The 20077-nt window shown below is 35.0% G+C and overlaps 2 protein-coding genes and 1 non-coding gene across 3 annotated transcripts; all 3 read right to left on the reverse strand.

Moving 5' to 3' along the window:
* Positions 1–230: 230 nt before the first annotated feature.
* On the reverse strand, positions 231–4620 carry LOC119068191 (protein fork head). Its single transcript, XM_037171689.1, has one exon. It carries the CDS (start codon positions 3910–3912, stop codon positions 2611–2613), a length of 1302 nt encoding a protein of 433 aa, XP_037027584.1. The 5' UTR covers positions 3913–4620; the 3' UTR covers positions 231–2610.
* A 6114-nt stretch (positions 4621–10734) lies between these two features.
* LOC119068192 (protein fork head-like) lies at positions 10735–14935 on the reverse strand. Its single transcript, XM_037171690.1, has one exon. The coding sequence runs from the start codon at positions 14479–14481 to the stop codon at positions 13156–13158; it is 1326 nt and encodes a 441-aa protein (XP_037027585.1). The 5' UTR covers positions 14482–14935; the 3' UTR covers positions 10735–13155.
* Positions 14936–19125: 4190 nt separating this feature from the next.
* LOC119068386 lies at positions 19126–19240 on the reverse strand. The gene has a single exon (XR_005086151.1). It is a non-coding gene; the product is annotated as a U5 spliceosomal RNA (small nuclear RNA).
* Between the last annotated feature and the right edge of the window lie 837 nt (positions 19241–20077).

Consider the following 20077-nt stretch of genomic DNA (forward strand, 5'->3'; position numbering starts at 1 on the left):
CATTTTATCTATTAATATACCTAGTTCCCCATCAAACCCAATATATCTACATAATATTCATAATAAATTATAAATTTTTCGATCGATATTTGATATAAGAGACGTTGTCTGATTCTCCGATGAACATTGCATGCTTAAATAAATATTTTTATTTTTGTTTGTTTGCTTGCTTATCTAGTTGATACGTAAAACGGCACATACCATCAATGGTATATAATGCTTTGAACAAATAAACGGCTAAATAAAAAACTGCATAAAGTCAATGGCAATATTCTGTAGATATCTAATGCATTTTGCTTCAAAGAAATTTTTTTTTATTGATTTTTCAACATTTTAAAGAAATAGAGTGAAAACATGTAGAAGAACTGATGATGCCGTTGAAATAACATTTTTTTTAACGTTAAGAGCATCAAACAAAACCTCACCTTTAGCAGACGGCTGTTAAGCAAGATAAAATGGAGTTAAGAGTTACGACTTTCTTGGATTTCATAAAGTAAAATGTAATGAAAACTATCAATATGTGGTTGCTCATAGTACGCTGAAATGGAAGGAGCCTCAACTTCTAATGGTCTAGTACTGAGTAAGGATCGCACATAAATACTCGGTCCTCGAAAATTCATCGAGGCTGAGCAGCATTACGACTAAGTCGTCGCCCAGTGAAGCGTCAGACATTGTCAAATGTAAAATCCTGCTTTACCAGCTGTACTTAGCACATTCGATCAATAGTAGTAACAGCTTTGATTATTATACCAAAGTGTTATACTAGCCGTCTGTAAAAGGTTAAATTTTAATTGAAATCGATCAGATCGATTGAAGCGTGCGAATCAGAGTAACTAAAATGTTGAAATTTAAATTATTGACAATCGAGGAAATCTCTTAACCTTTAGGAAACTAGGAAATTAGGAGAGAGTGAGATTTCCGAACAAATCTTCATGTAAAGATCTTTTGAAGAGATTCTCTCCACATCTGAGATATCTATAATTCGTGTCCTAATGGCTCCTCAATCCTCCCAATTCGATCAAGTACTCAAAGGACAAACTCTACTACGTCTGTTGATTTAAAAGCCATATCCACAACTGGGCCTAGTATTAGAATTTTATTTACTGAAAGTGGTCGAAATGTATGCCGAAAACACACGAGCAATTTCGCTTTGATAGGATCGACAATTATGCTGCATTTTTCATTGTAATCCGATATTCAACACATGGTTAAACAATGGAAAATGCAGCACAATTTTCGATCCTATCACTGCGAAATTGCTGGGATGTTTTCAGCCGTAGCAAAAATGTCAGCAATACAATTCAATTCCAAATAATGGGCCCCGGGAGCAAAAGATCGTATCTTCTGCTTGGACTAAAACTGCTATATCTAATGGGATTCAATGGATAAACAGACTATAAATTCAAGAAGTTCGACACCCCTTGGGTATCATCCTAATGAAAACCAATCCCATTATATGCACATAGACAGACTAATGGTATTACCATCGCTGTAATAAAATTATAAAATTCGTTGCATGATATTCGCACTGTACATACTCAACTCAACATCGATAATGATAATTAGATTAGCTAGCGATGGAAATAACTCATTAAGCCTTTGTTCCATCTAATTAAAAAATATCACCGGTAGCGCGATAAGGTTCCCACTAAAATTAATGAATGTTGCGTCCGGATATGATATACCTTGTTACACATTTTTTTTTCTTGTCGTTGTTGTTGAGAAATTGTTAATTCAAAATAAAAAAGAAAAACTTGGCATGATTAATCGGTGGTATTTCCAACGAAAAACGATTCATTCAAAGAGAAGACAGACTTAGTTCAAAAGCATAAATAATAATGAGTTTATGCATCCGACAATCCGACATAGAGAAAAAAAATAACCAAGACAACAATGGCCACTCTTAGGTCGTTCCGTATGAATTCTAGTTATGTAATATCAAAGAACTTAAATTTACTTTACACCTATTCGCTCCAGTTTTTCTTTTCGCTTCACTTTTTATGTATGTAGTCTATATGTATGTAACTATATTATCTCCTTGAGCTAGCTGGCGTCAATATTGTTTTTTCTTTCTTAAATGTACAAAAAATCATTTCGTCACCATAAAATCTTACGTTTTTTTCTCTTCATCTTCTTCTTCTTCCAACCGACTATATTTACACTTAACTTCTATTGTGTAGAAGTTACCACAAGTTAACATATTCTGCATGTCAATGAGAGTCTTACATTCATCACAACAGAAGCTGGATGGTTTGTTGAATAATAAAATAATAGTTCGTTCACTCGTTTTGTTCGCTCTATTTGAAAGAAATTTTCAATTCATTTGTTTGGTATACTCAGTATTGTGGCCATTGTAAAATGCAAAAGTTCATTTTTGTTTCTTTCTTATTTTAAAAATCATGCTTTTACTACCGGATGTAACCATGAATCTTTTGAAGAAAAAAAAACTTTCATCAGCTCGACGTGCAATATTTTCCTTTTTCATTGTTATTAACGTTTCCTTTTACTCGATTTTAAAGCACTCACTAGGTTACACAGGTCTCTTTTACATTACACCAAACATTAGTTTCAACGTCTGAACATTCGACTTTATGCCAACGGATACTGATGTCACAAGCTCGTCGTGCCGGTTGGCGCATGATAACCTAAACTTTGATAATACGAATCCTGTCCTAAGGCAGCATGTGAATTCGGTAATGGACTAAGCGTGTTGTATCCGGCATATTGACTCATATCGTACATTTTAATGTCGGCTTTCGATTCCGTCGGCAGAAGCCGTGTAATCGAAAACGGATGATGCGATGGCGTGTATCCAGTTGGTTCTTGTTTCAAATGGTGCATGGAATGATAATCGCTTAGCAGCGATGGATGACAACGATTGACCATGGCGGACAGTTCCTCTTGTTGTAATTGAGAATGATGCGAGCTGTGTTGTCCGTGCGACTGTTGGCCTAAACATAATTCTGGAGCGGAATGAAGCATAGCTAATGCTTCGGCATCTTTACTGTGTGCCACCAGCATATTCGACATATGAGATTCGGCGTTTTTGTGTGAATCACGATGAGTATGATGGTCATCATGGTGGGATGAGTCCTTCTTGCTTGGACTAGATGATTCAATGCTATCTGAAGGACTTTTGTGAATCGATCGGATGTGCTCTCGTTTCTCATCTTTAAAGCGTTTCTGCCGTCTTAGATAACATCCATTTTCGAACATATTACCCGATTCTGGATGAAGCGTCCAGAATGAACCCTTTCCGGGCTTATCTGGTGTTCTAGGAACTTTTACGAAGCAATCGTTGAAGCTTAATGAGTGTCTTATTGAATTCTGCCATCTTTGTTGATTTTGTCTATAGAACGGAAACAGATCCATGATGAACTGATAAATTTCGGATAGAGTAAGCATTTTGTGCGGGTTGTTTTGTATAGCTAGTGTTATGAGTGAAATATACGAATATGGTGGCTTAGCATGCGTATAACTTCGTCTATATGATGATGGCTTTTCCACTCTAGATCTCTGCAAAACGGATGAGTTTGGCGACCCACCGTCACCCAAATCCCTCCCAGAGCTCATCGCTCCAACCGATGCATATCCACTCATCGACGTCATTGGTCCGATGCCCATATTACATGATCCCATATTACTTAGCGGCGAGCCCATCGAACCGTATCCCATCGATCCACCAGTCATACAATTACTTGACATTGGGTTCATACTAGCCGACACACCTGACATTCCATTCGAACTTAGAACACTGCTGCCAAATCCAGCAGATTGTGGCGATACGGACGTCATACCGCCAACAGACATTCCCATTGCATTCATACTGCTGTATGTGGCCGCCAATGGGCTCATATTGCCTCCACCCGGCATACTTGCCGCCACCGACGATTCCGGATACAATTTTTGCATTTTATTAAACTATTCACAGGCACCGCACAATTTTGCGACGATTATCGTTTCAATATCCGTATTACTTTGGCTAAAATAATATCAGTCAATCACATCAGTAAACAAAATTTGAGAAAAATTATTTTCATTTTCATTGTTACAATTTTTCACTTAGTCCTGCAGTGTCTTTGTCCATAAAACCTGTTGACTACGTTACACGGTCAATAAAAATGAAATTGTCATCGAAACAATTTCCAACGAACAATTTGTAATTAAATTTATCGAGAAAAACAATAACACTGTAGCCGTATCCAACAAACGGTATGAGTTTTCCGATTTTTCAGTTTGTGTATTTTCAATGCAAACACTCTCATCAATTCGCTGAGTTCACAATCCACACACAACGCACATCGAATTATAGTCTAATGGAATCAGAACACAAAGACCATTCCAGGTTGATTGAATAAGTAAATATGCGTGGTTGGTCCGTCGGCTCAAGATCTATATGGCTGCATTACAGACAGCACAAAAAATCTAACTTTTTTTTATCACTCGTTTCGGAACGATGATTTGATTCGACCGTCGCGAGCAACACAAATTATTATTATTATTATTATTGTTATTATTGATATGTGTGTCTTGTCTCTTAGTCCGTATGTATTCACCAAAAATAACAAGATGCGACTGTTTGCAGAGGGGAATATCCACTTACTATTTGGCTTACTAACAATATTCGAACTGAAGTGTCTATGTTCCACTATGTATATCCATGCCTTTCGCAAAACTTTTTCATCGTTTCTCTTGTTAATGTATAATCACCATGGTCGCAAAAGCCACATATATAAATGGTATACATATCCAACAGTGAAAATTCATAGTCATCTTGTTAATGTATTTCGGAAGTTCCAAGAGTATTGGTAGAAATTCATACAGTCACAACTACATGTATTCAATAAATATAAAAAAACATCCACCGAATCCAGGTTTAAAATTTAATTGTCGACATCAGTTTGTTACCTTAGCAACGACACATAGGGGGATCGCTTGTCGGTAACGCCTTTCGCACAACTACAACCAAACATGCAGAATTTGTCTAATAAAATGAGTACTGTTGGAGTCTTCGTGGTTCTATAAGCGCCGATGCAAAGTTCTGTGTGGTTTAAGATGGAAGATTGGTGATAGTGTGTGCATGTTGTATAACATTTTCTTTCTGTTCGGGTTTTGTCGGTTCAGAATTTTACAATTGCATGTTGTTGCTTATCTGGACTTTTTATCTTGCACACTGCGTTCTATGTGAAAAAAAAGAGAAAATTTTTCAAATTTACAGCTTAGAAATGCTGGTGGACTAGTTTTCTGTTCTCCTAAACCGTGTGCTGTAAATATGTTCTACGAAAAAAACTTTTTTCATTTGGGAAACATATAGTTCAGTTTCATATACACTTTCTCAAAAATTTATTACACCCAATGTCACGTATTGCCAGTTTTTACCAGAAAATGTATGCTTGCTATATAACCATGCCACACTAAAGTACAAACACAACTTTCCTGTGCCGTAATATGTGGAGTTGTTTTGATGGTTTAACAAATGTAGTGATGGACAATTTTACGTTTATAGACTACAATGCAACCAAGCATAATGAGAAGACTAAAGAGCGCTTTCCCTCAGCCATTTTAGATTTATCACAAAGCTTCATCTTTCGGTCTAATGTATTCAGCATTCGTCACCAAGAACTCTCCGAGGATCCGTGTTCTTTCCGCTTTTACATAAGAGTTTCTTACAATATTCGACTTTGTAACGTATATGTGTGACACGTTGTGCCCTCTGCTGATAATTCGCCATAATCAAGGTGTCGGCCTCATGCTACAAATGGGCCTAAACATCTGTAAGACCAACAATGCCGTGTGGAACCGTATGTATAATACACGCACACATGTCTGTCGATCTGTTGGCACAGACGCATTGACATGATAAATTGGCTTTCAATACTAAACAAAAATGGGTTCGCGTAATAGTTATCTTGCAACCATGAAGAACACACTGAGGAATGAGACTGTAGAACTTAAAATTATTCACCTCAACAAAACAAGCATTAACAGATTGAATAAAAGCTGACGTCTCCATGCATGTTAGGTACCACGGGTGCCGACTTCTAAGGGCAAGTGAGGCTTGGGCAGTACTACTCAAAGGTTAATTGATACTGAGAATTACTACTTTTACAACAAAACGAATTAAAAGTGTCTCGTGGGCACCACTATTCATAAATAATAGTAGGCGCCCCTGTTTAGTATATTCATTCGAAAGTGTATGGATATTATTACAACTCACCTCAATTCAGTATGCAAAGGAGCTCAAAATAAATCTAGCAATTTTTCCAGACAAAATTTTTACTTAAAACAATTTGGATGCATGTGGAAAGAGGGGGTAATGTTTAGGCAATCGATTTCTTGTGAAAGCATTTTTGCTAAACAAAAAAGTCAAGCAGCACAGCGGAAATGGCAAAAGTGAGACCAATGACATTTTTGACTTGGCTATTGGCACTAATTCGTGAAGTGGACACACAAGAAGGTATATGGGACACTTATCTAAAAGAGCACAATATTGAAGGACTTCGAAATTCCGTTAAAGTCGACGACTCATTTGAACCATCGGTTTTAATCAGAGTGATTAACCCTCGGTTAAAGCTAAAACGACGAGCTCTTTACGCGTTTATTAAAGTTGTATGACACAAAAGCATTTTGAAAGAAGAAAATCAAATTATTTGGTAGATTTAATAGGAAAATCATATTTAAGATTGCCATTTAACCTCTAATTCCAACGCAGATTTCACACGAAATGGAAATTTTTTACCAGTTTAATGCTCTTCTGAGTTACATTTACCTTCCGATGAAAAACACAATTTCCACAATAAACCTCACACTTAACCTGTTTCGGACAGATAATAAAAAAAACCTGTTGAAAACTATGAAGTAATAGTATTTTACATGCTACATGCGTCGAAAACCGTAGTTTTCATGTTTCAAGCACTACTTTCGACGCCCTCAGCATGTAAAATCCATTACATATCACGGGATCAAAATGAAAAGTTTCGTTTTCGTGTGTTTATTGATCTCGCCTTCGCCTCGCCGAGTTATGTAATGGATTTTACATGCTGAGGGCGTCGAAAGACGAGCTTCAAACACGAAAAGTACGGGTTTTGACGCATGTACTTTACATGTATTTGAAATCAATTCTTTCAAAATACTTGATAAAAACACGACTTTTGCCTTAAAACCCTTTTATATGATTACGTTTGCAAGTTCGCTGTGGAATATTCTGCGCTGGTTTTGGACAACATTTAGATGTACCACTTTTCAGACTGGAGAGCCGAAAATATATCGATGGCGGCGGCTAGCCGATAAAAAGGCATAGCCGGCGGCGGATAAATCGGCTAAAATGTATTGAAAAATCTGGCGGCTATGGTCATTAGCCGCCGAGTAAAATGTACTAGCCGCCGATTTCAGCCGACGAAATTATGTGGCGTCGGCTGACGGCGCGGCTAATTTTGTGTTTTTTCGTAATGTTCAGCGGCGGCGGCGGCTATACATTTAGCCACCAGCCGCCGTTTTTGGGCGGCTAAATTTCGGCGGCTCTCCACTCTGCCACTTTTTAATATTTTTGAAAAATTGCTCGTCATGACACATTTTTAGTGCAAGATTACTTACGACAAAAAAAATCATTATCTACTAATACCAGAGACTTTTTGGTTCAGACCGAACCATTATTGGTCGGAATGAATTTATACATGTGGGACTCTGAGAATCATAAGCTTTTAGGGAAAAAAGTTTATGATAGTCGGTTGTGTCGTTCCAGAGATATGATAGTTATGCTCTTTAGTGGTGTAGCCCTCCATATATAGCAGTCCAAGAATGACGATGACAGGATCTGAATCTGACATTATTTTGCTTCTGGAAGTAATAGAAGAAAAAATCGTTCACCTAAGTGCTGCATAGCTCTCAAATCGATGAGACAACATTCATAATAATTCCTGTAATTCCGTTGTAAATCGTGATTTTATGTTATTTGATAATGTAATAATTAGATTACGAAATGTGATCGAAAAACTATGAAAATTTCAAGGAATTGAACTTTTATTAAACATTCAATTACAAGTCCTCTCTCAGACAGACAATCTACCCCGCTTTAGTAAAGTGGCTACATCTACTTAATAGCGGAAAATGCGTTCGGTTTAAAAGTTTGCCTAAATCCAAATCCGTTTGTTGTGATTGAAATCAGTGCCATGGGCTAGATAAATACGAATTTTCAATCGGCTGATCCGCTACAGTAACAAAGAAAAAAACAAAATCATCGGATCTAAAAATTGCAGATTCTTATTCTGTTCGTGTTCTTATGTTAGATTCTCTCGTGCTATAGATGACATAGCTGTGTTAAGGACTATCTTTGCTATTTTGCTGGTAAAATTGACAAACTGATAATACTGAATGGTCATTCTTGCTGATTGAAGTTGTGTGTAGTCTTTACAGAATAAAATTGAAAAAAAAAGATTATTATAAGTAGGAGGGAACCCTTTCTATTTTATATTAACAGAAATGCTTTTAATACGATAACGAGCATCTTCCATAGCATATATAACTCACACCTAATATTATCATATTGAAATATTATAAATTTTTTACGCTGACAACTAGCTCCTCCCTTGATAAAATTCATATTTTTAATAAAATCTCATTTAATTTTGTCTTCTTTCCAGTGTGGCATTCATTGTCTAGTTATTTATTTTTTTTGTTTTGTTTTGTTTTATGTCTGTCTACAGAGTTAGATGAATGAAAGAATTCATAATTAAGAATTAAGACGACAAGCTTGTCTTTTTTCTTCATTGAATGGGATTACACTGCATTGTTGATAAAACAATTTTTTTTTGTCACAGGGCATCACCGTTTGTAGAAGACTTTTATTTATTTTCCTGAAATTTTAGAGACCTTTTATGGGATTTTTTTTTGGTCTACTCAAAGAAAATTCTCCAAAACTAGAAAGTAAAGTAAAATTGTTGATTGATCATAATATCGGTAACAATATGTTGAAATAAATATTATGTACCTGTGACCAAATGTTTATTTGACGAGTTGGTGATTGTGATCCTAAGCCGAAGGCTCCAACTCGTCAAATTAATAAACATTTGGTCACAGGTACATAATATTTATTTCAACATATTGTTACCGATATTATGATCAATCAACTCTGAGCTGATGCATAATGTTAGTCTTACCACGCAGAGCTGGAAACACCATGAGCATAGATTACGATCAAGCATATATGGTAAAATGAGATGACAACTCGTGGTGACCTTTACTAATGCTCCCTTTCTTTTCATAGAAAAATTAGGACCTCTACAGAGCATCTCAAATTCCAATGAATGCTGGACAGCATTGCCTGATGCGAGCCACCATACATTAAGGCTAATAATAACCTAAAGACATATAATTTATGGCAACGGCTCTCTTTTAAACGACTATTGACTGTTTTTGGAGCGCATAATTTTTTTTGTCATTTGCTCTTTGGGAAGATTGGCGTTGGTGTACACAGAGCCTGTTACCCCATAGTGTATGATACTATATCTGTAACATTACGCTCTAAGAACTCTCTATTGATACAGAGCCTATTGCAAAAATTTTTTAAGGAAAATGTTCCTTCTATAAATTTTGCAAATTTTGCTACAGGCGGGCTGAAAAACAGCTAAAACGACAAGCGTCACTTATTTGACAGTCCCAAGACAGACTTCAAGAAATTAGAAATCATCGAAAACAGGCCTGCTTTTGATTAAATTAATGCAACAGCCTTTAAGTTCACGTCGTTTATGATACAAAGGTAGCGTTAAAATTTGAAAAATAAAATTTCACAAGGATGCAAGGAAAACACATACAAAGCAAGTTAATTGATGACGACACAAGTTTACTACAACCTAATTACCATCAGCTTAACAATTCATTAGACAGTAGCAATCAAACTATTTTAATCGGTTATTATCCCGGGTTAACGTTCAAGTGGTTATTTTCTCTATTATATCTCTTGTGATATGTGCATGTCGTACTTCCCATTAAGTAGCCTAAGTGGTCTAGACCTAGCCCCATAAATGATAAATTGATTCATCAAATGTTCGTTGATCTTTCGTCAAAAAAAGCAGCAGCTAAAACAAAACAAATAAAAATTCATTTTTTTTATCAATGCATTTTATTAATAGATTAGGTATTTTTATTGTGATAGTAAAATTCATGTATAGTTTTTTTTGTTTTCTTTTTTCTTTCTCTCTTTCTCTCTTTTTTTATATAATATATTTGTTGTTTTTATCTTTTGCCATATACACATTAGATACATAATACAAAATCAATTGATAAGATTGTACCAAAATCATAACTAAATAATTCGAGGTTCTTTCATTATATTTATATATAGATTTTTTTTTGTTGTTTTTATATTTATTTTACAAATTTTTAGCTTAAACTCTATTAACATACAAAATATTGCATTCGAAGGGAATTAATCAATAAAAAAAATCAATAATAAAAGAAGAAACTAACCGATACATTTGAGAAAGTTCATTTATATAGAATAAAACTTGTCTAAATTTAAATTATATAAAAAAGACTACAGTTAGAATTTAGAAAATATATAAAGAATAAGAAAAGTATTTTCCTTTCAATGAGATTGACCTTACATAATATCATTTTATTACACGAAAACGAACTTTTGTTAAATTTTCCTTAATTTTACGATTTTTTTTGTTGTTTGATTTCTTTATTCAAAATAAAAAGAAACATAAACTTTTGACTGAATTTTTGTTGTTTTTTTTTTTTTAATTGTAACCGAGAGTTATGATGAAGCTTACAAAATAATAATTTTAATTTTCAATACAATTTTATCTTCGTTCACGTTTTGATCGGATTATGTCACTAGGACTGAAGGAGGGTAACCAGAAAAAGCGTCTAAGGAGTTTAAAGTTCCCCGAGACACTCTTTTCTAAACTATTAGAATTAAATTCTTCAGAAACTCAAAAAAAAAAAAATTAAATTTATAATTCCGAGAACAGGATAAGATTCCTCATACGGAACCATCACTTTTAGTCCATTTGATTAATTTAATGCAATTCTGTCTAATCATTTAACGTGAGCTACTTTCATGGAGAAAGAGTTCAAAAAAGGAGGATTAATTAAACAAAGTGTTTGTTGTACTATGTATGTGTAACTTTCTAAAGCCCTGCTTGAAACATTTCTACTTGACCTTTTGATATGATCTCAGGGAAAACGTTACAGACGCAATTTTTAGTTTCTAGATTGTTGTCGTTTCTAAAACTAAAAATTGTGTCTGCTAGATGTTTTAGTTGCAGAGAAACTGCAATCGGTCCATATATGAAATATTAAACCATAAGTTTTGAAAATATAATTTGACATTCGGCTAGTTGCTAGTGTGTCTGGCACTCGCCTTATTCAAAAGTTATTTATACAAACGAGTGGTAAAATGTTCAGCAGTACACATCATGTGGATAGAAAAACCATTTATCACAGAGCTGCATGCAACGATTTTCTTCCAAAGGCAACGAAAGTTTTATTTTGCGTCGCTGAATTGTGAAAATGATATTTTGAATTGCTAAGAAGTGTACACTGGTAAAAATTGAAGAAATTATTGAGATTGGAACCAATTGGTTTGAAAGCAAATCTTGTTTGATGTTCCCGTAGAATTATCAAAGAAAATCTAAATCGGAATTCCTCATTTCGCAACGTTGAAATCGGCAAAAAACCACTCGACGTCTATTACCAATGCTTAAGGTAAGGTAACAATTAATTTTATCTTCTCTAATGACCATAAAACGGAGATAATGAAACTATATTTACACTTGCATTGTTGTTCTACTTTCCTATTAATGTGATGAACTTAATGGTTTTCTTAATGGAGAATTTAATAAGAAAAAAAATTGAATAAACTCAATAATATTGAACACGCTCAACGCAGGCCAAGGTTCAGGATATTGTCGATCCATCTCTAATCTAATTCCTATCCTTAGAAACCCGTTCCAGATAGGTCTTAAATATCCAGTTATTGAGTTGATGAATTTTGTTGATTACATCAATCTTCGAAACAAAGGGAAAGTTGCGGCCTGGTGAAATTTGAAGCGAATCGCGAAATATTCATCAAATCTGTCACTTAATTGGTTTCAAGTACTAGATCGTTTACTTCATTTGTTAAACCATACATTATGCTATATAAAGGGATTCTAGCCAGAGTACATCGCTTATTTTGTTTGTCATCATCGTCGATAGCAGATGATTGGTCGTTTCTGAAAGATTTACAATGCAAAGTATATGGGAATCCTTTCATTAAAGTGTCACAGTAAATAAAATTGAACGAAAGATTGAAATTGGATTGAAATTTAAATAATAAAAAAAACATGACGAAACGAAAATTAATTAGTTTATAGGGTAAGCCGACTAAAAAATGGAATTTTATCACTAAAAATTGGTTCTATGATTATCAACAGCTTTTAGTGTTAAAATGCTATTCATTTAGAGCATCTCCGACAAAAAAAATATTTTAATTAATATGAAAATGATAAACAAAAAGTGTTGTTTGCTAAATAAAAAAAAGTTTGTTAAAATACGTCAAATATTGACAAAAAAATTTATTTGCCTAAAAATTGTTAAATATTTAGAGTTCTATATGTATGTTTTGATACGAAACTGAAAGGTTGATGCGCTGCGAAAATTAAAAATCATTTTGCATTTTTAATTCGAAACGAAATTAAAAATGTTGTTAAATTATATATGCAATAAGAAAATTTGCCTATTACTGGTTAGGAGTGGGAGTGGTATAGTGAGACTGTTTCTTCTTCTTCTTCAATATATTAGTTATCATATAGGGCGAAAATTTACTGTCTTTTTTCATTTCTTCATTGTCATTTTAAATCACAATCTTTCCTTATAGATATTTGGTAAATTTTGTTTTCTTTTCACTCGTTTTAAATCATTGTACTTTCAAACACTATTATTTTACAAGAATTTATTTTTGTTTCATAACAACACCCGATTTTATACAGCTTGTCGCGCATACAACTTTTGTGCAATTGTATTAGTCCACTGAAAAATGCACTCACTAAACTTGATTTGATTTTTCCAATTTCGCGATTTCTCTTCCATGTTTTTTGCTTAGCAATTGAACATCCACTGTTCTAATTTCCCATTTGACTTCCATGGATTCTATGCCATTGGATACTGATGTCACAAGCTGCTGGATGTGGCTGGTGTGGAATGATAACCTAAACTCTGATAATAGGACTCTTGATTTAAGGCTGCATGTGAATTCGATAATGGACTAAGTGTATTGTATCCGGCATATTGGCTCATGTCGTACATTTTCAAATCGGCTTTCGATTCAGTTGGTAGGAGTCGATTTATTGAAAATGGATGGTTTGATGGGGTGTATCCGGTTGGTTCCTGTTTCAAATGGTGCATGGAATGATAATCCAACAATTGTGGATGGTATCGGTTTACCATCACCGACAGCTCTTCCTGTTGTAATTGTGAATGATGCGACGCATGTTGATTGTGTGACTGTTGTCCAAGGCACAATTCGGCACTTGCGTGTAGCATGGCCAGCGTTTCGGCATCCTTGCCGGTTATATGTGCGTCACCGCTTTTGTGTTGAGAGTCTCGGTGTAGGTTGTGGTGATGGTCGTCGTGATGATGATGCGGAGAGTCTTTCTTGCCGGGACTGGCGGCCTCAATGCTATGCGACGGACTTTTATGATGCGAACGAATATTTTCTTTTCGGTCATCTTTGAACCTTTTTTGCCGTCGGAGAAAGCAACCATTTTCAAACATATTGCCCGATTCGGGATGCAATGTCCAAAATGAACCTTTACCAGGCTTGTCCGGTGTTCGCGGCACCTTGACGAAGCAATCGTTGAAGCTTAATGAGTGTCGTATCGAGTTTTGCCACCTTTGCTGATTTTGTCTATAGAACTGGTAGTTGTCCATGATGAATTGATAGATTTCGGATAATGTAAGCATCTTATGAGGACTGTGATTGATCGCCAATGATATTAACGATATATAAGAATATGGTGGTTTAGCGTGAGTATAACTGCGTCGGTAGGATGAAGGTTTTTCTACCCTCGAACGTTGTAATATCATTGAATTCGGTGAACCAGCCTCACCTAAGTCTCTAGCCGATGGCATCGGCCCGACGGATGTGTATCCACTCATTCCACTAATTGGTCCCAACGGCATATTGCAAGCTCCCATTGGTGAACTCATCGACCCATAGCCCATAGAGCCATTGGTCATACAATTACCATTCATCGAATTTAAACTAGCTGCAGTGACACCACTAATACCGTTGGCTGTTAAAACACTGTTCGGAAATCCTCCTTGCGACGGTGTGGACATACCACCAACTGACATACCCATTGCGTTCATACTGTATGTTGATGCCATCGGACTCATGTTGCCTCCACCTGATAAGCTGGTCGAAGATTCAGGATACAATTTTTGCATTTCAATTCGATCGCAATTGTGAGATATTTTCGTTTGTGAGTTGATCATGCACGTTCATCACTTAATGATAACACAGTAAAACATTATTGTCCTTACGATTTATGTCCTCTTAATCCACAATGATTTGCGCACTTTTTCAGAGTCTCCAGTGAACTGGCGTTTAGGAAAAAATCAATAGCCCGATGCACTGCTATGATTAATAAGCGTTCCTTTTTTATACAATCGATTCTGCACGGTTAAGTGTTAAAGTCTTACGGCAATGTTTTTACTCACAAAACAAACTTTTCCGAAAATTCCAACCGAAAAAAAAAATTAGTTCAACGCGAACGAATTTCAATACCGCTCTTAATTGACTGCGAAAAAAATTCAAAAAAAAATGAAAGAAAACAAATTCAAATTCGAAACGATATTCGTTATAAATATGATAGGGGAACACTCCGCGTTACTACACACGTACTATTTGGCTAACTAACATATTCGAACTGACGAACGATGTGTTCATCCGAAAAATATTTTTTGTAGTGCATTCTGCATTCAGAAGAAACTAGCCATAATTTTATCCCCACCATAAGACTGTTCCATGTATATGTCCGTTGATTAAAACTTACATTGATGAATTTATGGTGAACTGTGAATGTGTTTTACGCTAACCACACCCCTCGTCTGTTTCATACACGTATAGAAAGGCGAATGTATGTTAACCAAACGTAAAATCAACTCCCATTAACTGACATTTTGTTTACGCCCGACACCGATCTGTGCACTCACCAATACTAACGCCTGGGATTCAGAAAATCGTGGTCTAATTTTGATTGATGAAAAAAATCAAACTTTAAAGATGAACATTTGATGAACGTGATGGTCAAAGTGTAAAGATTTTAGCTCGGGATGTTAAAAAGTCTCTTTTTTTTCTCTAATGTAAGATGGGACAGTGATAAGCTGGAAATGAAATAAATTTCCACCGATTGTGATTGATCGAAGTGAAATATTTTTATTAGTGTTACGCAGTTTGAATTTGATATCCAGCACGGATATAATACTTCAGTATGAAAAATGTTCTAGAGCCGTGTTTTAGGCCCAGCGAAACATTTTATAACTTAAACCGTTGTCTAAATTTGGATTTCTTGAAAAAATGAAAAAAGCGAGAGTCGTTCAGTTTGAACGACATTTGAACAGGGGCTGGTAAAAAAAATAAACAAAAATGTACTAATCGGCAAATTATTGTGACCTATCGAGGTTCGATTCGGTTCAAAGTTTCACAATTTTGTGATGTTTGAATGTTAGAATTGTGTGAAAGTTGTGATTTTCTCGGAAAACGAAAATCAATTGCGTTTAGAGATAACCATTTACGATTAGGAGTGACCCTTGATATGTATACGCATGATAATGTCTCTTGTCAGAGATGAAAATAATCGTCACGTATGAAATAAGTTCAACAAATATTTATATGAGGAGTTTCAATAAATTTTACGTACCAATAATTTCATGTAATGCCAATGAATGCATACACACTGTGATGACACATACCCCTACGTCTCATACATTTTTTTTTTATTATGGCAATTAACAATCGGAACAATTGTTGTTATTGGTGATAAGGAACGATAAGGCATCGATAAACAATTCTTTTTTTTTCTGGTGACCCGTCGCACGAATGATGTTGAGAAGTCAAGTCACTTTTCGATACTACGAATTTCATTCAATGTCTCTTGCTTTCAGTGTGATTCATATTTTGTAGGTAGTTTAGGGTATAAATGACAGTTTTTCGGTAAAATTAATCCATTTATCTTCTAGAATATATGAGTACATTATCACTGTTCAGCTTGAACTTATTATCACTTCCGTAATCTTTTTTAAAACGAATATTTTGAATGATGTTACGTTGTGCTATGCCAGAAACAATTACAAATTTAAGTCGAGGATTCAATTTTAAACGAGGGCAGTGAATTGTGAGTTTGTTTGAAGGTTGTACAATTTGAATGACTAGATTAATTTTTCATACTTTGAAAGTGACAGTAGTGTAAGGCTAATAGTAGAGAAATTTTCTGACTTACAGCTGTTACTGCTCATACCACACAACTAACACAACTCGAATCAGTTGAATGGAGTTGTTCTTATCTCAGTATAGAAAAATAAGCAAAAGAACTGTCTGCTGAGTCAAGTCAGAGCACACGAAATTCAGACAATTTAAATCTTTATATCTGTTCATTCCACTTGTCATTTTGCGGGGTAAATAGGAAAAAGTGTAGGAACGTTTGGGAGTCATGGAAACACTTTTCGACAATTTAATATAGCAATGATCTGGCTGAGGATAATCTGGCTGCGCCACTTGTTGGGAATTCTACGTTTCTACCAACTACAATGAAACTATTTATTTGGGGATGTTGTCCCCGCGAACCATCTGTTCACTTTTTATTCTTGTCAATTTACAATTCTGACTGACTTTTCGTTTTGTTTGCTTCGATTGATTCCATTCCATCCGCCTTCTTGAATATTCCTAATACAATTCCCGACACTCACAGCACCAATTCCATTTCATTACTACAACTACTCATATGTTAATGTTATGGACAACTCTGATCTGTGACTTGTGTTCCTAATGTCTGGGTTTGAACTAATGAAGTAAAAGAATCTGCCTGAAACGCATTTAAGAGGCACCGTTACTTTGCCGAAAAGCATATATTATAGCGATTTTTAAATACTGGATTTTAGTTTACTTTTGATGATACCTTTCCACCAGAATCCTTTTTGAAAAATGTACGACCGCAGTTCCGACCACGAATGTATTAGCTTTGAGCACAGCTCTGAGAAAAATGAGCAGTTTATGAAAATTTCATTAAACTGCTCACTTTTCTCAGAGCTGGTCAAACGACTACAACCAAAACTAATTTTTATTTATAGCTAACAGATTCGTGGTCGGAATTGCGGTCGTACATTTTTCAAAAAGGATTCTGATGAAGAGATATTACCAAAAATGAAATACGAAACACCCAAATGTAGGGTACAATTTTAGCTAAGTGTCGGTGCCTCTTAAACAAAGCAAGTGACATACTTAAAGAATATGACCCGATATGGGCTAATGCCGGCGGCTGCTATCGTATTGTTGTTTAATTTCATGTGTATCATCTTTTGGTAGCCAGTCTGGGTCATTGTCGTTGCTATTAAAGGTTAAACATTCACATAAAATTACCGCGAAAATCGTTTTTATGGGTTTTCTGTTGCTGAAGCAGAATCTGAATTCAATATAAAACATTTTTCTTACTTTATACTGCCAACTACTTTTGAAAAATTGTTTTTCCGAGTTCCATCAATTTTTCAAAAAATATCTTCTGAAAAAATGTGCAGAAAAAATGTGAAAATTTGTAAAATTGTTTTCCTAAAAATAGGCCCTGGTTCAAAGCAAGAAATGTGGTACAACAATGAAAAGTGATGCTCTATTTTCCATGTTTTTCTTGCTTTTAAAATGCGGGTAACTAACTTTAACGAGTAAAATCGAACTAAACCAACGCACTGCCTGTTCTTGGAGTGCGTTGACTAAACCAATACCGTCTCTAGCAAGCAAACTTCGTTTTGACGCTGTGAAAATACCACCTTATGTCATAAGGCTTATTCCTTTGTTTGTAGGATCCTACCCTGTTGACTAATTTTACATGTAAAATGTAAAGGCTACCGTGCAATTTTACCGCCTTAATAAATGTAGTTTGGTTGCTTGAGACGGTATTAACTAACAAGACATTCAAGAAAGTGTGTCATACATCTTTCATTCAAATTTGTATAACTAAGAGCACATTCTGATGAAATAACAGTAGTCACTGTGTTTCTTCATGACAAACGTCAATTAAGTGTTCATGCTAGGAGCAGTGTTATGATAACTTATAGCCTATGAGATAGGGACTAAATCCCTCATAATTTTCTTATGGAAGAGGCATTGACATTTTTGGATACAAAAGATACAAGGGGTAAAATTGTAGAGAGCAATAACACAGCAACGAAATTAATATGATGCGATGCATGCGCATGTTTAGTCGAACGATATTTTTTGTTGTTGTCGAATTGAACAGATAAATTTTTAACGAAATGTGTTGCTGGTAAATGTAATGGCATATAATTTTCCCCAAGTCAAAATAAATTCCAATTGTAATGGCAACCACTAACTTAAATGGACTTAGTTTAAAATTTATGAAGACTAACTGTATAAATAAACTAACGAAATACACATAATGTACACATTGATACAATAGAATAATGATTTGACAGTAAAACCGGAAATTCACCTATCATTTTCTCTTCTAACATGTAACATCATTTTATTGTTAAATTTTTATAAATGCTCTACCTAGGACATTTTTATATAGAACATATACCTTTTCCATCGGTTCCAATAGTTTTTCATATCAAAATGTGATATGAATGCAACATAAGTCAATATAAAAGCGCCCTTCTTTCATGCTTGCTATTCATTTTGTTCATTCCATTGTGCTGGTTTGAGGGTATTTTTGTATATGTTATTTTGATCCCTATTGCTTTATGATCTTGTGCATGAAAAACTTTATTGGCAATATGTTAAATCAACGGTGTTTCAGATGTTCTATTTAATTCAGCAATTGTCAGTCGTTCACGAAATTTATAATTGTAACACCGGGATCGGGGATTTGATAAAACTAACTGAGCTAACCGAAATGTCAGCTGATTTCGTCTATTCGACGGAGCAATAATTTATTTGAAACCCATTAGGGTGCTCCTCTCCACAGAAATTTTTAGTAAAGGGCGAAAGATTTATTTGATATCCGAAGAGAAGCGAGAGTGTCACCATAATTTTGAAGATGTATCTTGGCTTGACCTATATGTCTACTGGTTCGTTTGCTTTAAGTCGTTCACCTCCTGTTTTTGCGAATAAAATTCCAAAAAAATCTTTTAAAACATTCCTAAATTTAAATATTCAAAAACGTAGGAATTTTATGGATTTTTAGAAATTTTACTGAATTAAACTACCAAAAAATGGGCCCTGTGTCATTCATAAATCATGTTTGATTCCCTCTGCAAGCCTTTCCAAGATTACAGAACGTCTTTTAAGAATGACCACTCTTACAACCACTATCGGTAACGAAATCTAATCACGACAAGAATGGTACGATTTCGTTTATGAACAATTTCAATTTCAAATTACCAGAAGAATGTCCTAAATGAAATATCTTCTCAGTCGATATTCCCACAATAACTTCGTGCACTAACAAGTCGTCGCAACGCGTAAAGTCTCTGTTGTGTTTGTGCAATTGGTATTTCCGGTGCGTTACACATAAGCTACAAAAATAACATTATCAAAAGTGTGCATCGAAAGTACCTTGTTGTGGAAATTGTTACCGCTTCTCGGCACACACGAAACGATGTCCTCCAACCGAATATAGCTGCATTTTCATTTACTCCACATACTCGTCTCCTATTAATCGTGTTATCAATCAACCATAAAAGGGTAGTTTACCACAACCGTTATACTTTTAAAACTGAATTGTTTTTATTAATCAAAAATTTAATAATTCCTGGTGTAATGCTCATTCAATGTATTGTTACACACATTGTTCACATTGTGTATTATATTGAGTTGTATATACATTGAAGGTGGTGGACAATGAACTACCGTCGACCA

This window comes from Bradysia coprophila (assembly GCF_014529535.1).
Source record: "Bradysia coprophila strain Holo2 chromosome X unlocalized genomic scaffold, BU_Bcop_v1 contig_173, whole genome shotgun sequence".
Classification (NCBI taxonomy): domain Eukaryota; kingdom Metazoa; phylum Arthropoda; class Insecta; order Diptera; family Sciaridae; genus Bradysia; species Bradysia coprophila.

Coding starts and splice junctions, on each gene's coding strand:
- LOC119068192 (XM_037171690.1), bottom strand. CDS start 14,481: ATGATCAACTCACAAACGAAAATATCTCACAATTGCGATCGAATTGAA.
- LOC119068191 (XM_037171689.1), bottom strand. CDS start 3,912: ATGCAAAAATTGTATCCGGAATCGTCGGTGGCGGCAAGTATGCCGGGT.